Below are 19873 nucleotides of genomic sequence, written 5' to 3' on the forward strand. Positions count from 1 at the left end.
CATATTTACATACTATGTTAAAGTTTTCTCTAAATACTGAATTTGCAACAAGTAAAATATTAGAGCAAAAAGTAATAGTAGTTGAAGTACAATCAGTAATGTACAAACAAGGCGGCATATCATAAAGGGAGGGGAAAAATTGACAACCATCAAATTCTGAGAAAAAGCAATTTTCGTTTTATTTTAAAAATGAGCAAGTTAAGAAGAAACGACTTGGTTCTCTACCTGACAGTTTCAGAGGTTTTGTGAAGGCAGGCTTTAGACTGGGCCTGTCCTAGAGTTTCTACAGGTAGCTGCATCTTCATATCTGGGCTTCGTTTGGCTGTACTGCTTTGTTCTGTCAGCTAATAAGCTGCACGTCTGAAGGAAGCACATGGCCACTTATTCAGTTAGGCTTTCTGTGACATGAGCATGGGAAACCATTGAGTCCTAGAGTCTTTAGGGCTGCACATTTTCTTTGGGTTAACAGTGCGTTTGGAGGTGCCCTGAATAGAGGAGAAATAATCTCTGGTCACGGCAGAGGCTCAGATTACAGACCTACTGCTGTGAATAGTGACGACAAAGCGACACACTGTAACGCTCTTCTCTTTCTCCTCTGCCCACATCTTCTCCATATCATATCTGCCATCTGCACACTGCTGTTGCAAATTGCTGCTGCTTTTCGGTTGCAAAAAATACTATCAGACAAGTAATGAGTGCACTTATTCGCTGCTTTAGGGGATCGTACTGCACTGTTCAACTAAGCATAAATTTTACCCCTCAGCATACTGGGAGTTGTTCCAGCGTGCAGAGCATGCTTCTTATTTCCACATTCTCTGCAACACACCACCTGCTCAATCTCTATTGTTTACAGCTTGTAGCCTAATTATTGATAAGGACGTCTGTCTGAAGAAACCCCTTCCTTTGACATAAAAAGTTTCTGTGACTAATGTAGCTGTAGACGTAACAGAGGAGTAAGGAAAAATGTAGGACATTGATAATGAGAGGCAGTGCTAGTCATTTAGGGGTCCTAAGCACAAATGTTTTTCAATTATTCTGTATTTGTCAGTCTAATTTCCTTTATTTACCAAATTAATTTTCAGTATTTTTTTAAACAGCTGCAATAAACAAAAGAGAAATCAAAATCTTAAGAAAAACTTTAAGCAATTATGCATCAACAATGGTGCAAAATTAACTTGCACAAAAGATAGCTGTGTTTGACCAATCAGGGGTGAAATTCAACAAAAACAACAGATTTTAGGAGGCATCAAATTAAGGAAACAAATTGAAAGAACTTTAACATTATGGAGTTTAATAAAGAAGTAGGACTCATCCTATAGATGATGTTAAAACAAATTCCTCCCAGGCATGACCGATCAAGTTACTGCATTGCCAGTCGCTCATAAACAAACACCTATTAGAAGGTGTAAACATGACATCCCCATATCCATTCATAACTGCATCCTGATCAGACACTCAACCCTAACCCCCAAACTGCTGTCAGTCAGCAAATCATCCCTCCTATTGAGTGACTGATTACCAAAATAATATCAATTCATCAAACATGTTACTTTCAGACCAAAGTGCTGTCATGACACCAAAAACATGCAGAGATAAAAACCTTAGACAGCTGATAATTAGCATTGTTAGCCAGTTTTTCACATTTTGCGTCTATATGTGCTACTGTGAAATGGTGGTGGTGTAATTTATTTAGGTATCTTAAGGATGTTTATTGTACAAAGCAGAGATGTAACACTGATACAGTTCTGAAAATTACATAGAACAATAGTGCAGTTAGTTGACATAAAGCCTCTGCTGACAAGCATGGCCAAATTATGGGTGCTGGTTATGTTAGAATATCATGAAAAAGTTCATTTATTTCAGTATTTCCATTCAAAAACGTGAAATGTGATAACTATTTATTGCAGGCAGACTGATGGAATCAAAGTGTTAATTTCTTCTCATTTTGATGATAACTGACAACTAATGAAAATATCAAAATTCAGTAACTTAGAAAATTGTGTCACACTCTAATCAGCTAATTAACCTTTACATGGTCTCTCAGTGTAGTTCTGGGGGTTACACAATCATAAGCAGGACTTCTGAGTTGACAGGTGTCCAAAAGATGATCAATGACAGCTTGTACAAGGAGAGCAAGACACAGAAGGTCATTGCTGAAGAGGAGGGCTGTTCACAGAGTTCCACGCACATTAATAGAAAGGGAAGGAGAAGATGTGGTAAGAAGAAAGTGTACAGGCAATAATCAAACCACAGTCTGGAGAAAGTTGGGAAACAAAACCCATCAAGAATGTGGGGGGAGATGCACAAGGAGACGACTGCAGCTTGAGTCGGTGTTTCAAGGACGTTCATTCATTGTGTCAAGCTGCTCTTGAAAAAGAAACGGCATCAGAAGGTTCTTGCCCTGGCTCAAGAGAAAAAGGACCGGACTAATGCTGAGTGGTCCAAAGTTACACTCCCTGCTGAAATTAAAGTTGCATTTCCTTTGGAAGTCAAGGTCCCAGAGTCTGAAGGAAGATAAGAAAGCACAGAGTCCATGTTGCTTGAGGTTCAGTGTAAAGTTTCCATAGTAAGTGATGGTTTGGTGTGCCATGTCCTCTGCTAGGGTTGGTCCACAGTTTTCAGGTCCAAGGTCAACGCAGCCTTCTACCAGAAAGTTTTAAAGCACTTCATGCTCCTGGCTCCTGAACAACTTTATGGAGATTTAGATTTCATTTTTTCCACAGGACTAAGCAACTGCATGCAGTGCCGAATCAATAAATATGAAATTATTACATAGTGTTCAATAAATGATACATTTTTTTAATTAAGAGTAATTTTCATTTGAGACATTCTTGTTTGTCAAAGAACACTATTGCCACCTACTGGTTTGTGACGTCACGTTATCAGCTGTTGATCAAGTCCCAGTGCTGTATCTGGTGTTTGTCACAATGCACTATTATCCAGCTTTAAACATTCTTCCAAATGTTGGCTACATATTAGGTGTTTTTTCTCTGGCCAGAAGTTTTATGGCAAATCCTCCCTCTTCAAGTTGGCAATCCAACGACAACTCCGTTTGTTGAGGATCATGAATCGGAAAGGTGAAATAACACTTCTTTTTTTTTCACTTTTAGCTGATGTATTCCAACATCCAACTGCCATGCACGTGGGCATTGTCAGTTTAACTATAGCTCTGGTGAATTTCAATGGTCAAGTCCTCTGGAAATCTTCAATAATTGTTGTTGATTGCAGATGTGTCTAGTAGCTCCCATTGATTTTGCTTGTAAAGTGGGGAGAATGGCGCTAGGCTTACCGCACCATGACGTCACTGCTGGAAGATGTCAGGAGTGAGGTGTTACTATATTTCGGCAAAAATGGCCGCTCCCAGACTCCGTGATCACAACGAAAATTTTTATTTTTATTTTACTGATCAATGCTAAATTCATTAAATCACTGCAAACGTATTAGTTTTAGGTATAAATAATGATCCATTGGTTATTCCTTGCTGACGTCACCTGACCTTATCCCCATAAAAAAATAAATGGGGTAATGTAAAGAAAAGGATGGGATACCCCAGACCTTACAAAGGAAAAGAAATGAAGGCCACCTCCTAACACATGAGCAGAGCCTCAAGACTGATCAAAACTGTGTCACTCCGCTCTGATGCAGTAATCCAGGCAAAAGAAGCCCCAGGTAATATTAAGTGTTCTATACATTCATACATCACTTGGCCAATATTTCCAGAAATCCATTTTTTGTATTGGTCTAAAGTAATATTCTGCATTTTTAAGACACTGAAATTTTGGGTTTTCAATAGTCAGTTTTAATCACCTAATTAAAAGAAAAAAGCATTTTGAACATATCAGTCTGTGTGTAATGAATGCATATAGTTCACTGTTTGTATGAATATAGAGAAATAGATCTATTTCATGATATATTAATTACATGACCATCACCTACATGCAAAGGCATTCAAATGAGCAGCTTCTGTTACCACCCAGCTGGCTCACAGGGTTGGTTCTAAAGAATCTTTGAAACTGGATTTCTTCTTTACGTTCTATGCAGAGTGCCAGCATTCAAATTGTCATATCTTCTTCAATTATTTTTTTTTTTTTTCATAAGTTTGACCTCATTGGAAAGGATCTGTAAATAACTTTAAACTGTCCCTGGTAGACTTGTTGATGGGTTTGCAAGAATCTGTTGCATATTTCAAAAGGTTCTGAGCTAAAAATGCACTAAATATAAAAAAAAACTAGGAGCAGATATAAAGGGACTTTCATATATTATGCACACCTGTAAAACGGCCAGGTTTTTCCAGATACATTAAACTGTTGAAAATTGACCTTTTTCAACCCAGTTTAGCACCAATTCCTCTTTGGTTGGAGTAACATTGGGAGGTTATCTTTTGTCCAAAGCTTTCTTAGCGTTAACTCAAACATTATCTGTCAGATTTTTCCTTGGAATCTAGATCTGCATTTTTTAAAATCTCTGATTTTTTTTTCTCTGGACAGCCTCTTCTAATCCATGTGGAAACATCCATTGAATCACCGTGATAACTAAAAATAAAAATTATTTTCATTCTCAGCTTGCCTGTATTCTTCAGAATATTTTGAGTTCAACCTGACAGGGACTTGTTCCTAATGTCAATATCTTTGCTAAACCACTCATATCCATGTATAGAAGCACTATGCTGCCACCACTGTGTTTCCCTGTTAGTATAGAGCTCTCTGGACACCCAGTCTTTGCTTTTGTGGAAAAGCTATCTGGAACTGGACACCTTAAAGATGAGTTTTCTTTTCATGGACTGGGGATAAGGATGCAATGGGAGCGAGATCAGACGTAGAGAGAAGAAAGAGCGCCCATAAACTGTTTGTGTTTGAAAGACTCAATTATAGTAATGTAGAAGAGAAGTGTGAGGTTGTTTAGTTTATTTCTGAATCCAATTGCAATGAGAAGACTCTCCTCTTGTGTTTTTCTGCAAATACTAGTATTTTTTATGATTAAACTGAATCCTTTAATTTCCTTTTCAGCTTATTTTCAATCTATATTTAAGTAAAAACCTTTTTATGTCCAAGCATGTGCATTTCCAGGTAGGAGTCCCTTAACTGTGATGCAACATTTCTGGCTCTGGTCGGGGTAAACTTTCAGAGTAAAGGAGTCCATTTGTGCATGAAAAGGATAACAATCTTCTTAAATGTAAAAATGCAACATATGAATAAGTGTGGGTATGATTTCAGATTTCTATTATCATTGGTTTGGATCTGAAACCCATCAGAGGGTTCAGACGTTCTGCTACAACAATGCAGAAGAACAGCAGCTCTAATTAGTTGTCTAAAAAGTGAATTTCTTATTTAAATCCCCTTGAAAATACAGACAACACTACAAAACAAAACTCTCAGTTGTCTTTTCTTTCCACCACTTGTGATTAAATATAGAGAATAGATCATTTGCAGCTCTTCATCTTCAGAGCTGGGTGTAGCTCTGAATCAGGACAGTTTTAGCCCTAAAGCATTCCAGCTTCTCGGATCAGTTATCCTGCAAAGAAAAGGCCTGGCAGTTCTTACTGAGAGCTCTGGAGTGGTCAGGGTTTCTGATGCCTTTTGCTCGCAGTCTCTGCAGCAGCACCGTGGATGACTGCTGCTTCACCAAGTAAACAGCCATGGAGTAATTCTGCAGACACAAATTAAAACAGCATTTATGAGTTTTGAGATTTCTGAATGTTGCTGCTCTCTACGGTCTGAACATAACGAGAGTGGTGGTCTGGTGTTTGGGGCATGGAGCTTTCGTCCTGGAAAGTCTCTAAGCTCTAAATCCCACTGACCACCACTCTGGGTCCCTGAGCAAGGGCCCCAAAGTATTCCACAGTGCCCTGCTCCCTGGGATTAAGCTAAATGTTGGGGAATAATTTCACCGTAAGTAAAGAAAGAACAAGAAATTTATTGTTTTTCTGCTAAAATACTAAACTAATTCGGATTCTAATGTAAAATTTTTATATTTGCTATTAATTTTTAATTGTAATTGCTTTCTTAGAGTAATTTGAATAAAAAGAGATGCCCAAACTCTGTTTTTATTGGCTGCTTGGAACATATCTTTGCAGCTGTTTGGTAATTACTTCCTGAATTGGCTGCACAGATAATTAGTAATAAATACTGTTTGACTGAGTCAGATCTATGAACTTCATACATTTGCAGATTTGCATCTTTAACACTAGGATTTCACTAACCAAGCCAGCCACACCCACTGTCCCCAACTGGTGCAGATTAACCCCACTGCTAATCCCAGTGGGGTTTTATTTATTTATTTATTTTTTTGCCAAATCTGGCTAAAAAAATAAATAAATAAAATCTGGCAGTGGGTCTACAGATTTGGGCTTGCAAAATAAGATCAGATCACAGAGGACAGATTTTAAAGCCAGGTAAGAATAGAGGAACTCTGTATCTGAATCAACAATGATGTATAATAATACCTGATCTGAACAGACAGAAAGCATATTTGTCTGAAAAAATTCAGAATGAATTTTCAGAGGCGTTTTCAGTAAAACTGGGATATAACAAACTCATTTGTTTCACTTCATTAAGCAGGTGATGCCTTGATTATGGACGTAAACAGAGAAGTGCTTGTTGATTAAATTCATAGAAAGCTAATTAAACGATAAAAGTCTAAAGGAATTTAAAAAAAACATACAAAGTTAGTGGGAGAAATTGTGACGAGTTTAAATCAGAGGTGGATAATCCGAACCCTGCCTAGTTTTCCTTCATCCTGTTGGTTTACCCGGTGATCAGCTGCTGGAAATGCAAACACTTGGAACTAATATCTGTCCAGGCTTTTTACTCTCCAGATCTGGAGCTCGATTATCCACCTCTGCTCACTCTTGTTGGCCAAATCTTTTTAATGTAATAATATGAAATGTCAAGAAGAAAAACAGACGTGTTTAGCTCCTACCCTCCCAATCTCTGCCGTCCACGAAACCACGATGGTGTTTGGGACTGTAGTGGACAATCTGACGAGTGAGGTAATGTTGATCGGCCGGCTCAGCCGCTTAGGCTCGACGCCATTTTTGGTTGGAGGAAGATAACCCTGAAAATCAGAGAGAAACCTCAGACTCCCAGTAAAACATCAAATCTTTCATGTTTGCTGATGCCAAGTCAACCAGAACTCCTCACCGGCAAGTTGCATGGCTTCCCGTTGACTTTGACACAAAGATTGGAGGGGAAATGGTCTTCCTGAGGACAGCTCGTCTCCGACAGACAAAACCGGAGCTGAACCTGAACCGAGAAGTCACATTTGGTCCCCGAGATGTCCCTTTGAAGAAAGGTGATGATTATTATCATGATAGCCTTATGTGTTTGTGGATTATTCCATATCGGTGTCCTTACATAGAGCTGCTGATCTGCTGGACCTGCTGCGGCGTCAACGCGAAGGCGAAACACGTCTCCTGAAACCGCTGGCTGTTGTCTGACGCTGCAGAGAAACAAAGAAGAAAGGATTTACTCACATAAATCTCACCGTCAGAAGATCTGTTACAGATTATAGCTTTTAGATTCACATCTAAAATCTATGGTTGAACACACAACATGACATATTATTTCTAAGGGCTGTTCCTCTTCTAACACTCAGCACTCTTTGACCCGGGGCCAGCTGACCCTCCCAGCCCAACTATTACCTCCTGCTGCACTGCTGCTTTTTAGCTTTACCTACTAACACCTGCACAGCACTTTGCACATTCAAACATATCTATATATTTATCTAGAGAGTTCCTTGCTTTTCTACTTGTGTGCCATTAAATCACTTAAATAAAATGCTGCTGTCATTTTGGCGTTTCTGCTATTTGCACATATCCATTACTTTAAAAAAAAGTCCACTGCGGTAAATTGGTTATTTATTCTCCAGATGCAAAGTATTTATATTATAAAAAGACTGTACAGTACAGTATTTTTTGCTTATTTATGTCCCTTATTCTGTTATCTTTATAAACTTTTTAACGTCCACATTTGAGCGACCACTTTTCTATGATCTTTTGGTGCTGTGACACCACAATTTCACCACTGGGGGACAATAAGGGATTTTCTCTTCTTACATTGCCCCTTGGGGATAAAAAAAGTTATTGAAATGTATTGAAAACCTTCTGATCAATGATAGTAGCAGCATTAATAAAGAAGTCATGAAACGAGTTTAAAATTAAAGCGTAAAAGTTCAGCATTTTCTGTTGAAATATACCAAAAAAGGTCTTAATGCAGCAACAGCAGTGTGATGGATGATGCTCCCACCACATAATGTTAGTATTGTTTTCTTGCTTTATAATATATTACAGTTTATGTTTAAGGTGGTTATTTCTTTTAGACAGGTATTTTCTAATGGATGCACACTTTAGTTAATGTCTGTTTGAATGGTTTATTTATTTGCACTTTTGTTTGAGGTGCTGCTGATACAAACCAGCTTTAGGAGGAAACCTGGAGCATACCATTTGCTTTTTGAAAGACTGACGGCGGAGACCTGCTCCAAGTTGTTTTCAATTGGTGAATTTTGTCACTTAAATACTCACTTTTTATTGTTTCTTCTAAGTAAAAGTTAGTTTTGCTTCATTTGTTTCATAGAATGCTTAAGTTAATTTTGTATTTATTGGTTCTTCTGGTATGTCATGCCTCCCTCATGTGGTAGACTTGGGTTACTCCATCCCTATTTAAGCAGCCTTTAGTTCTTTGTTTGCAGGTCAGTTTCTTTGTTTGAGTTGGTTCCTCAGTTGACCTCAGTTAAGTTGGGCCGAGATCCATATTATTCATTATTTAAGTTATTTTGTATTGCTTTTGAGCCTGTGTTAACAATTTTTGACACTATTAAATGAAAGTACTTTTTCAAATTTTGAACACCTTTTGTCCTTATTCATATTCATATTTATTTTGCCCCCCCCCAGCTGGAGACATTGTAATCTATTTTATTTATTAAGCGCATCTTAAAAAAATAAAAGACTTATTAGACTTAATCATAGCAAGCATTAATTTCTTGGAAGAGTCCAGAGATCAGCAGCTCCTAATTCTGCAGATTTAACATCAATTCTGGAGGTTGCTCATCCATCTGTGAGCTTTTCTTTTGCTGATAAAATGAAAACCCTACAGTGGATATCATTAAGCTTTTGTGCTAAAACACAAATACAAGGACGGAAGATCTTCAAATATCTCCTTCGCAATGGAAAGACTTGCTAACGAGTGCCTGAGTGTCAGAAAAAGACCTCACACTGAGGTGAGGATAAAAACCTGCTCTATTTATAGGCCCGCCCACAGGTGGTGGAAATAACGGTGCATCTAACTACGGCCAGCAGGTTCATAAAGTTACAAAATAAGTTTGTGTAGGAGGCTAGAAACAAAGAGCTGGTCTGTATTTAAATGTAATCATAGCGATGGCGTTCATTTTCTTTAATAATACTTCTACTTTAAAAGGAGCTTTGTCTGAATATAAAACTTCATCAGGGGTAAAAAGGTTTGGATTTATCGCCTCAGAGCCGCTCATGAGCTTCCTGATATCCCTGCTCTATCATCTGGGCTCTGCTTCCATATACTAGACCCAGATGCTTGATGACTATCTAGAGGCTACTTTGGTTCATTATAGAGAAGTATGAGCATTAGGCTTCCAATACAATCTTTTACTCTACTTTGGATTCTTATAAAGAGAGAATTTTAACAAAAAGGAGCTAAACTGAGGGCTTTAATGAGTCACAGCATAAAATATACAGATGGAAAGAAAAAAGGGTCAGAAAGAATTACGGAGACGTTCTTCTCATATGATGCATTTTTAAAACATGCCAAACTATTTTCCCTCAGAGAGGACACATCATTTGAGCCTCTCGTTTTGAATCAATAAGAATATATATCATGCAGAATGTAGGCGAGTTGAGGCTTCTGCCCAATAGTGAGAAGAACCTTGTCAGCACATGTTTTCAAATGATTCGCTGCCAATCAAAACTTGTTCTGAGAAGTAGTTCAGTTATTTCACATTTCGCAACAGAACATATTGGACACAATATTTAGTGGATTTATATATTAACAGTGTCATGAAAACTTGGCTTAAACTGATATATTTAACCATTTTGCTGAGCTTTAAAGGTCAAGCAGGTAAATTAGCCTCCGGTTTTTGAATCACTTCTGAAAATATAATCATTTACGATGGTATGAGCATTCATGATTTTATTTCCTGACTAAATGTGTTATTTTTTCTTAATGTTTTTATTGAAGCATTTTCACTGCACTCTACTACTTGCTCTCTGAGCTGCTTCAATCATGTTTTCATTTGTCTTGTTAAAATATTTTACTCTGTGGGTTTTATAAATAATTTATTAAAATTATGAATTTTAGCGGTTGGGTGCTAAAGCTAATCTTGAGTGGTGAGTTTTGCCATTATAGAAAATAAATAATATATATTACCATAATGTTAAGCAACAATGTCACAGGTGCTTATTTCTCCAACATAATGCTGCCTTGAATTTACATGCTTCAAATTTCTGTATATTCGTCATTTTTTCTCACCTGCCGGGACCTTTGCAGGCTCGCTGCAGGTTTCTACCTGCAGCAGTCCGTTTGTAGGAGGCAGGACACACCCTGATCCTCGTTAATATAGGCATACATTCACATCTACAGACATCTTAACCTAACGACCATGCTCTTAGAAGGAGCTGGAGTACAGCAGAGTTTTAAGAGCCACAGCATGCATGTTACCTTTCACAATATTTGAATAATGAATGAGAATTCTCATCAGGCTGGAGCTGCCTGAACTTTTCACAGCTCTGAATCCGTGCAGAAATTCACCCGTCGTTTTTTCATCAGTATGTTCTACTGTGCCATCCTGTACAGTCATGCTGTTTAAACTCCTATAGAGAAGGCAACATGACTAAATAGCTGGAAAATATTTTAGTGAAAAGTTATCCTGCACCCATGCATATTTAGTCTGCATGTTTGATATCTTATTGTGTAGATTTTCTTGATCTTTTTTGTCTTCATAAACTCGGACCTTTAGTAAGGCAGAACGTACCCAGAGAATCTGAGATTGCAGGGATTCAAACTCTCAGCAGCATTAGGTCCATTCTGCTAATTTGTTTGCATGTAGGCGTTGAGGGGGCTGAAAGCTATAGTTCCTATGGAGGATTTAACAAACCAGTCCTGATCGTCCTATCATCTGGTTTTCAAAAAGTAATTAATTTTCTCCGTAATGACCCGTCTCACCTCCCACCGTTTATCAATTGTATGTGATGCATTTACCTTTGCATCCATAGCGCTTTGTCCTTTGAGCTGCAGCCTGTGTGCTGCAGAACAAACACAAAGCAGGAGTGTGCTTTCCAACAACAGTCTCTCTCCTCTCCGGGCACACAGGTTATAAATAGAAAGTGCTCTCTCTCTCTCTCTCTCACTCCTCCAATCACTCTGAAACTCACCCTCTCGTCTGTGGTGGTGGATTTCTTTCTGGTGTCTTAATGTGCACGGTCAGGAGATCCAAGATGGACTCCTTCATCTCCAGAAAAAAATCTGACAGTGGCTTATTTAAGATGTAAATAAAGAGCGTAAGTATTAAAAGCTGAACTATAACCACAAGGCTTCCCTCCTTTCATTATTATTTATGTTTAAAGGGGATCTGTCCCATTCATCCTCTATTCTACTAAAACAAACTCCAGATGAAGGTGCTTACATCCTTAAAAGGAAACGAAAAAATGTCTAAATGTTTTATTTGCACAGGGCAGGATCATCTTTCTCAGGTAAATATGATGTAGTATCAGTATCCGGTTAGCTAAGCTTTACATAAACACCAGAAACAAGAAGGCTTTCTGAGTCCAAAGGCAACAAAATCTGCCTTCCAGCTGCTCTAAAGCTCATTAATGAAGAACGCTTGAGTCCCTGTTTACAGGAGGATGACAGGAATAAGCACAGCGGATGATGGAAAGGAGTGAAGGATCAGCCCAGTTTAAAATCCCTCATCCTTCAGATTGATAGCTGGGCTGAAGAGGCTTTGATGTGGGGAAATACATTTTTCTCTCATCGTTGTTCTCACTCAGCAGCAGAAACAAAGTGCATTTAAACATTAAGTTAGACAGAAAGCAGATAGTTTATTTATGTCTGCAGGATAACCTCAGCACCTCATCTATTCCTTTAATTTATATTTCTGCAGAGTACTGGAGTGCAGGACTTTGTTAAAGGGACATACAGATATCTTTCCATCCTGTTTTCATGAGGACTCCAAACCTTTACCCTGGACAGGCAGATTCAGCAGAGTTAGATTAAAAGCAACCTCTGAACTTCACTGTGGCTCAGGTGCTCATCAGAGCATTCAGTTCAGACACAATTTCCACCCTGACTCATTATTAATGAGCGGTTTCCTTCCTCTCGTGCAGAAGCCGCTCGACTAAATCAGCAGTAGCAGAGCACCAGCTTTAAGTTCTGAATTTTCTATGTATGAATTTTTTATTTGCTTGAGCTTTTTAATAGCGATTAAGATAAACGTAACAAAGCAAAGAGGCAGAGATAAAACTTTATAGCTTCTAATTCAATGTGTATTCTCTTTGCAGCAGAGTTCACATTAGGAACTCCCATCTTTTATCTCAGGCTTTATTGTCTCTAAAAGTCGAGTAAATAATCTAATTTTCTTCACTCAGTGATTAAGTTAATAAGTGAGCAGAAACTTTAATTACTTGTTTTGTCTTTAGTGCAGCAATAACTATTATAGCAACAAAGCGTTGCACATCATTCTGGATACAGTGGGGGAAATAAGTGTTTGACCCCTTGCTGATTTTGCAGGTTTGCCCACTTACAAAGAATGCAACGATCTACAATTTTAATCATATGTACATTCTAACAGTGAGAGACAGAATCCCAAAGAAAATTCCAGAAATTCACATCATATGAATTTATTAAAATTGATAACAATCTGATGAGGAAAGACACAGAACAATAAAACATAAAGGATCCATCATTTAGAGCTGCTGATAGTGAACTGGTTGGACATCCCTGTTCTAGACATTGATGGACAGTATGTAAAGCTTTTTGGGCAAACAGAGAATCCACATTGTTATAACAGCTGCTATACACTGACTCATTTACACTTTATGGAGGAACCCATGCTGGTGAAATACTGTAGACTATAAAATAACAATATGATCATTTAATTCATTCTAAATCAGGAAAAGTTTTCTGGTAAACAAGGTTATCGTTGAACTAAAACTGATGAAATTATGAAAAACTAGAATGATAACATTTTTTGTTAACTGAAAGAACAATTTAAACTAGACCTTGCAACAAAAAAACAAAAAAACTGAAAACTAACAATATATAATAAGAGTTTACAAATCTAATTAAAACTAACTGAGTTAGAGCTGAAACAATTAATCAGATTAATTGTGATTAATTGATTATTGTATAATATAATCATTAAATAATCTAGTTTTAAAAATCATATATTGTGATTTCTTGATTTTATTTTTTTTTAGATTATGTCTCTCATAGTGGACATGCACTTATGATGACAATTCCAGACGACTCCATGATTTCTAAATGGGAGAACTTCCAAAATAGCTGGGTGATCAAATGCTTATTTACCCCCCTTGTATATACAGTACATAAAATTAACCTGGAATTAAAGCAAGTTACATGGCTTATTACAGAAATTAAAGCTGAAATTTCCATTGGTTTACTTTAGGTGATCCTGCCCACTTAAAATGAAAAAACAAAAAAACAAAAAAAACTTTTTATTCTTAAGATGTGTAGTATGCTGTATGTGCAAGTCCTGCTTTAGTCAAGATTAGTGTCCTGCTTTGGAAGGAATGTGACATTATACCTTTAAGACTCAACTTTTCGTTCACATTAAAGCATTCACATTTTGCACAATGAAATGAGCTAAAGCTTGTGAAACGTTATAAATTCCTATAACTCCCTGTCACTCTTTAATTACAGGGTTTTTTTGTGATTCTACTAATATAAATTATATCATACTATAAGCATTTCATGATTAGTATCCATAAGTAAGAAATTCTTTTAAATATCACAAAAAAAAACAATCATCACACGCAACATTGCCCTGTGCAGTGAACGCATATGTGAAACTGTGTGCATGTTAGGGAGCAGGGCTGTGAGTTTCATTGCTCTAGAAGCCTGCGATGGTAAATAATTTGGGCTGCCTGTTTGTTTATTTATTTATGCACCTTTAGCTGAACTTTTTTAAAAGACGTTTTATTAACCATATTCTTCCAAATACAACTCTTAAATGTACCTTTTTTGTAATAAAACAGATTTGATAGTGATATATTAAACCGGTATTGAACAGTAGCTAGATCATGCACCAAAACACCTAAATGTTGTTTTTCAAAAAAAGACGGCTCACACATCCAGCAGGCTGAGATGCTATAAGAGCCCAAATGAAATAATAAAAAGATTAACGTATTCCTTGTTAAATTTTTATTATATTCAATTTTACTCATGGCAAACAAAAACTGTCTCCATTTCTCCATATTATGTAAAACAATTTGTGGGGGACGACAGTTCACAACAAAGAAGAAAAGATTGGTCTAATTGATTTACAGTATATGTTTGATTTGATTATAAGCGCGAAGAGTCCGCAATTTCACAAGCCCACAGCTTAAAGGGAACATTGCTCCTAAGCTCTTTAAATGCTCAACCATCTTGCCATAAACATGGCAGTTAGCTATTAGCACGTTGGTCAGTATATATGACCTGAACACAGTGGAAGAGAAAAGAAGATGGAGGAGAGGCTGTGACATGCTGCGGGGGTCGCTCAGACGAAAGTACCTTATCTTGTAAATATAACACGCGCCGCTTCCTCTGTTTGAATGGAAATATAGCGCTTTATATTTCTCAACTATTAGAGGAAATACAGCAGGATTCAACTGAAGGCGAAAAAAGTTCAGATGATCTTTCACACCAACCCAAAAGAAGCAGATGTCCGATGAAACAAACTGATCCGTATATTAAACAGCTCTGTAAAACTGTCCTTAAATGGTCCATTTTACAAGCAAAGCACTGAATTTCACATCCATTTATTCAGTCTGAGAGCTCTGCTGCTCTTAAAGCTGCACTTTCTTTTATTCTGCCCTATGATTATCGTGTATACAGCTGCTAACCTGAGTTAATGATCTGGTACTCTGAAAAACACGTTTAAAGGAGAAATGCTTGGGTTGCATTTTTCTAAATCTATCGATCAAAAAACAAACAATTAAATGTGATAAGCTAAGTAAGCTGTGAACTTTAAACATTTTTCCTGCAGAATAAGGGGCTCAGCTCAGGGCCTTGCCTGTGGTCACCAAAGCGTATTCCAACAGTGTAAGAAACGCAAACCTAGAAAGTTTTTCATTCCCCCCCCCAAGACAAGTTGCATGACTTAAACTTCAGGGAATGTGCTCGACTATATAGTCCGTCTTTAGCACAACATTGGAGTTGCTGGAGTTTATTAACTTGTTAGTGGCTTTGCTACTTTTTCTCTGCACCACAGGCACAAACACACAAAGAAAAAAAAATCTGCAACAAAAGGTCAGATCTGGATGCTTCGCTCACACTTCAACACAATGACAACTAAAAATCGCTCTACAAACATCAGTTGCTGCCCCTCTGACAGCTGTAATTACCTTTATTATCAGCATATGGACGTTATAAAATAAGAAAACCTGACAGGCTTCATTTAGACCTAGGACCAGAAATGTTGGCATTTAAAGGTTTCTGGGTAGTCAGCTCGCTTTGCAACCTCCATCATGGAGTGCAGCAGGCATTTCAAAATGCCTTTAGGCCATGGCTTCATAAATCATCTACACCAACAACATTTTATCCTTAATTTGCTGAAAAAAAAATCTATATCAAATTATTCTTTAGGGCAGAAAGTGTTTCCTTTTTTTTTTTAGGATATGAACCAAAAGGACCGGAGCTGCAAATGTTTACAATTTTTAGAGGTCGAGTTTGTCAGATTAAACAATTCGAGGAGATGTTGATGAACCAGGAATAAAGGCGGTTTAAAAGGCTCTGAGAGATGAAAGCCATTCACAACAAGCTGTTTATAGATGAATGCAGCCAAAGCTCTTTTTGTTGATGTTCATTTGCTGCGAGACGGCAGAGCTGTTTACAGTGAGATGAAAATTTTGCTAGATGAGGGTCGCTCAGGGGTCAGAGTACGAGCTGGTAAATATCAGGTTATGTTTTCACACAGAGCAAAGTGGTCAAAGGCTGCAGCCAGAACAACAAACCGCTATGACATCCTAAATAATGTGAATGCAGGGGATAACGAAACCGAGCACACTCCCTTTAGACCGGCTGGTTTCAGCGACGCAGAAACTAGATAGAAGTATATTGACACATTTAATGTGATGTATTCTTTAAAGTTCTTTAATGATCCTTTTAATCCAATTAATAGTACATCTTATGTAGCTAAACTTTGCCTGAAACTTGCTTGTTTTTATTTTAATAAAAAGCCAGAATGCAGATAGAATGTAGTTGGTTTGGATCCTGAAAAACTTTTCATTTTATAACCCACAAAACTGGCTTAAAGAAGCATTTAGCTTAAATTTTCTTAATCCTCCTTTTGCACAGTGCCCTGTGTAAAACATATGTAATAGGACTCAATAAATACACTACTCAAAAAAATTGAAGGAACACTTTGTAATCAGAGTATAGCATCAAGGTAATTAAACTTCTGGGATATTGGTTTGGCCAGGTAAGTAGCAGAGGGGGTTGTTAATTAGTTTCAGCTGCTTTGGTGTTAATGAAATTAACAACAGGTGCACTAGAGGGGCAACAACGAGACGACCATCAAAACAGGAATGGTTTTATAGGTGACACTGACATTTTATCCCCTCCTCCTCTTTTCTGCTCTTTGCTTTTGGCTAATGTCACTCTCCCTAATGTTAGCATGAGGTGCTACCTGGACCCTACAGAGGTTGCACAGGCAGTCCAGCTCCTCCAGGATGGCACATCAATACGTGCCATTGCCAGAAGGTTTGCTTTGTCTCCCAGCACAATCTCAAGAGCATGGAGGAGATTCCAGGAGACAGGCAGTTACTCCAGGAGAGACGGACAGGGACGTAGAAGGTCTACAACCCATCAGCAGGACCGATATCGGCTCCTTTGTGCAAGGAGGAGCAGGAGGAGCACTGCCAGAGCCGTACAAAATGACCTCCAGCAGGCCACTGGTGTGAATGTCTCTGACCAAACAATCAGAAACAGACTTCACGAGGGTGGCCTGAGGGCCTGACGTCCTCTAGTGGGCCCTGTGCTCACTGCCCGGCACCATGGAGCTTGACTGGCATTCGCCACAGAACACGGAATTGGCAAGTCCGCCACTGGCGCCCTGTGCTTTTCACAGATGAGAGCAGGTTCACCCTGAACACATGTGACAGACGTGAAAGGGTCTTGAAAAGCCGTGGAGAACGTTATGCTGCCTGTAACATCATTCAGCATGACCGTTTGATGGTGGGTCAGCGATGGTCGGGGGGGCATATCCATGGAGGGACGCACAAACCTATATAGGCTAGACAACGGCACCCTGACTGTCATTAGATATCGGGATGAAATCCTTGCATCCATTGTCAGACCCTATGCTGGTGCAGTGGGTCCTGGGTTCCTCCTGGTGCACCAGGCAATGCCCGGCCTCATGTGGCGAGAGTATGCAGGCAGTTCCTGGAGGATGAAGGAATTGATATCATTGATTGGCCCCCACGCTCGCCTGACCTAAATTCAATAGAACACCTCTGGGACATTATGTTTCCCTCTGTCCGACGCCGCCAGGTTGCACCTCAGACTGTCCAGGAGCTCAGTGATGCCCTGGTCCAGATCTGGGAGGAGATACCCCAGGACGACATCCGTCGTCTCATTAGGAGCATGCCCTGACATTGTCAGGCATGCATACATGCACGTGGGGGCCATACAAATTACTGAATACCATTTTGAGTTGCTGCAATGAAATTTAGGCAAAATGGACTAGCCTGCTGCATAATTTTTTCACTGTAATTTTTGGGGTTTCTTTGAATTCAGCCCTCTGTAGGTTGATCATTTTCATTTCCATCAAATGATGTGGCATCCTTTTGTTCCTAACACATCACCCAGTCCATATCAATATAAATAAACAGCATGATTTTCCCCCCCATTAAGATCTGATGTGTTTTCAAAGTGTTCCTTTAATTTTTTTTGAGCAGCGTATATTTCATGTATTATTTCAGAAGTTTGATTTCCATATCTCGGGTAGTGAAATACGGAATAAAGCCCAAGTCTTGATTTAGATAAGTACAATTACAAAACATATTTGCAGACTTTTAAAGGCTGGTAGTTTCTTGGATTTATTCCTCCATAAGAGTAGAAAAATAAAACAAAACAAGATGCAGCATTGCAGGGTCACTTCCAGCCACTGTTATGATGAACTACAAAACTGATTAATGTGCGTTTGTCAAATGCTAAGTTTGATTAAAGCTGCTCTGAAAACTGAAGAGCCAGAAAAAGCCAGACCTCATAAACCATTTCAGTTTATGATTAATTAATGCAAGACTAGTACAGCCTCACTGCTGATTTTAAGTAAAAGAGCTCATAATTACATTTTGACAATTATTTCACAATAAAACACCTAATTGGACCAGAGGGTGCATCTGTTTCTGAACACCTTAAAAAGCTTAGCCCAACCAAACAGCAAATCAGAGGACATGCAAAAAAAAAAAAAGTGAGGTTTTAATGTAATAACATTAAATTGCTTTTCTTTACCGGAGCTTAATAATCCCTAAAGGCAGCTTCACTAAATATTAAATATGACAGGACTTAAATGTACTCATTTCCCTTTTTTTTTGCATTCCCTAATAAAGTAGAATATTCCAAATATTTAAGGAAGTCGTGAAGTAATGAGGTTCATGTTTTCTTTATCAACACGGAGTCAGGCCTGACATAAATAAGAGAGAAAAGAAAATAGAAAATTAGACGAAGCTTATGCAGCCCAAGGCCATCGTCTCAGTGAAGGGTTTACACGACACAGCCCTGATTTACTGTGCTCACCAAACTGCTTGGGATTTTTCCTTTTTTGTGACAAAGAGATTAAATCAGCTAGAAATGCAGATAAAAACCTAATATATTGTTTAATATCTTATCAGTTGGCAAAGGTTCAAATAATACAATTGACTTTTAAATCATAGATATTTTCATAGAAAAGTTCATGTGGTAACTCTAGCATTTATAAACAGTTTTAATCACATATTAAAGAAGCTAATTAGAGTGCTTTAAAAGTGAAATGTTTTGTAGACTATCAGTTACAGACCTGACAGCTTAGTTCATGTTTTAGTCTCAGCTGTCCTAGTTGTTGCTCTGATTGGGTGTGCAGGGCACTAACCACTGTGGTGCAGTGTTGGTTTATCAAATAATTGATCTAGAGAGTGAAATCCTGTACTTTACTGTACTTGTGCAAACTCCCCTTCATCGCTTGCAGTGAAAGACCCAAAATAAACTCTATAAACCACCTGATTCTGACTCATTCATTAATGTAGGCAGACCAGGTTCTGAACATTTTGGCATTTAATTGACCTTACTGGCTGCAAAGAGCGGGTTCCTGTTAGGCCTGCTCAAAAATAGAGACAAATCAATCATCTAGATTAGTTTGATGCAATATCAACATCTCTCAATAGAAAAATGGGAAAATTTCTGATTTTATTATCTGTATACGTTGGTTTACAGTGTGCATTATGAGTATATCTGTAATAGACGGGCACTTAATAATCTTAGATTTATTCAGCTCCCGACTGTAAGTGGATCAGCCAGTGGAACAATTGATGTGACTCTTGTCAATTAACCTGGGAGGCAACTGACCAATCAGCAATTAGGATTTCTCCCTTAGAGAAACGCTCTTTTTCTGAAGAAGCCTTTGTCTCTCTAACAACTTTAGGGTTTTGCATTAG

The 19873-nt window shown here is 38.2% G+C and overlaps 1 protein-coding gene across 1 annotated transcript in view; it reads right to left on the reverse strand.

Annotated features, from left to right (window-relative positions):
* LOC119799100 (E3 SUMO-protein ligase PIAS1-like) overlaps positions 1 to 19873 on the reverse strand; it is a 94579-nt gene that overhangs the window by 9381 nt on the left and 65325 nt on the right. The window contains exons 3-6 of the mRNA XM_038308836.1: positions 7353 to 7437; positions 7140 to 7278; positions 6919 to 7053; positions 5541 to 5646 (exon numbers count right to left, since the gene is read on the reverse strand). Coding sequence (XP_038164764.1) covers positions 5541 to 5646; positions 6919 to 7053; positions 7140 to 7278; positions 7353 to 7437 — 465 coding nt within the window. The remainder of the gene's footprint in view (positions 1 to 5540; positions 5647 to 6918; positions 7054 to 7139; positions 7279 to 7352; positions 7438 to 19873) is intronic.

Source organism: Cyprinodon tularosa, unplaced genomic scaffold, assembly GCF_016077235.1.
Source record: "Cyprinodon tularosa strain WSP-4 unplaced genomic scaffold, ASM1607723v1 ctg649, whole genome shotgun sequence".
Classification (NCBI taxonomy): Eukaryota; Metazoa; Chordata; class Actinopteri; order Cyprinodontiformes; family Cyprinodontidae; genus Cyprinodon; species Cyprinodon tularosa.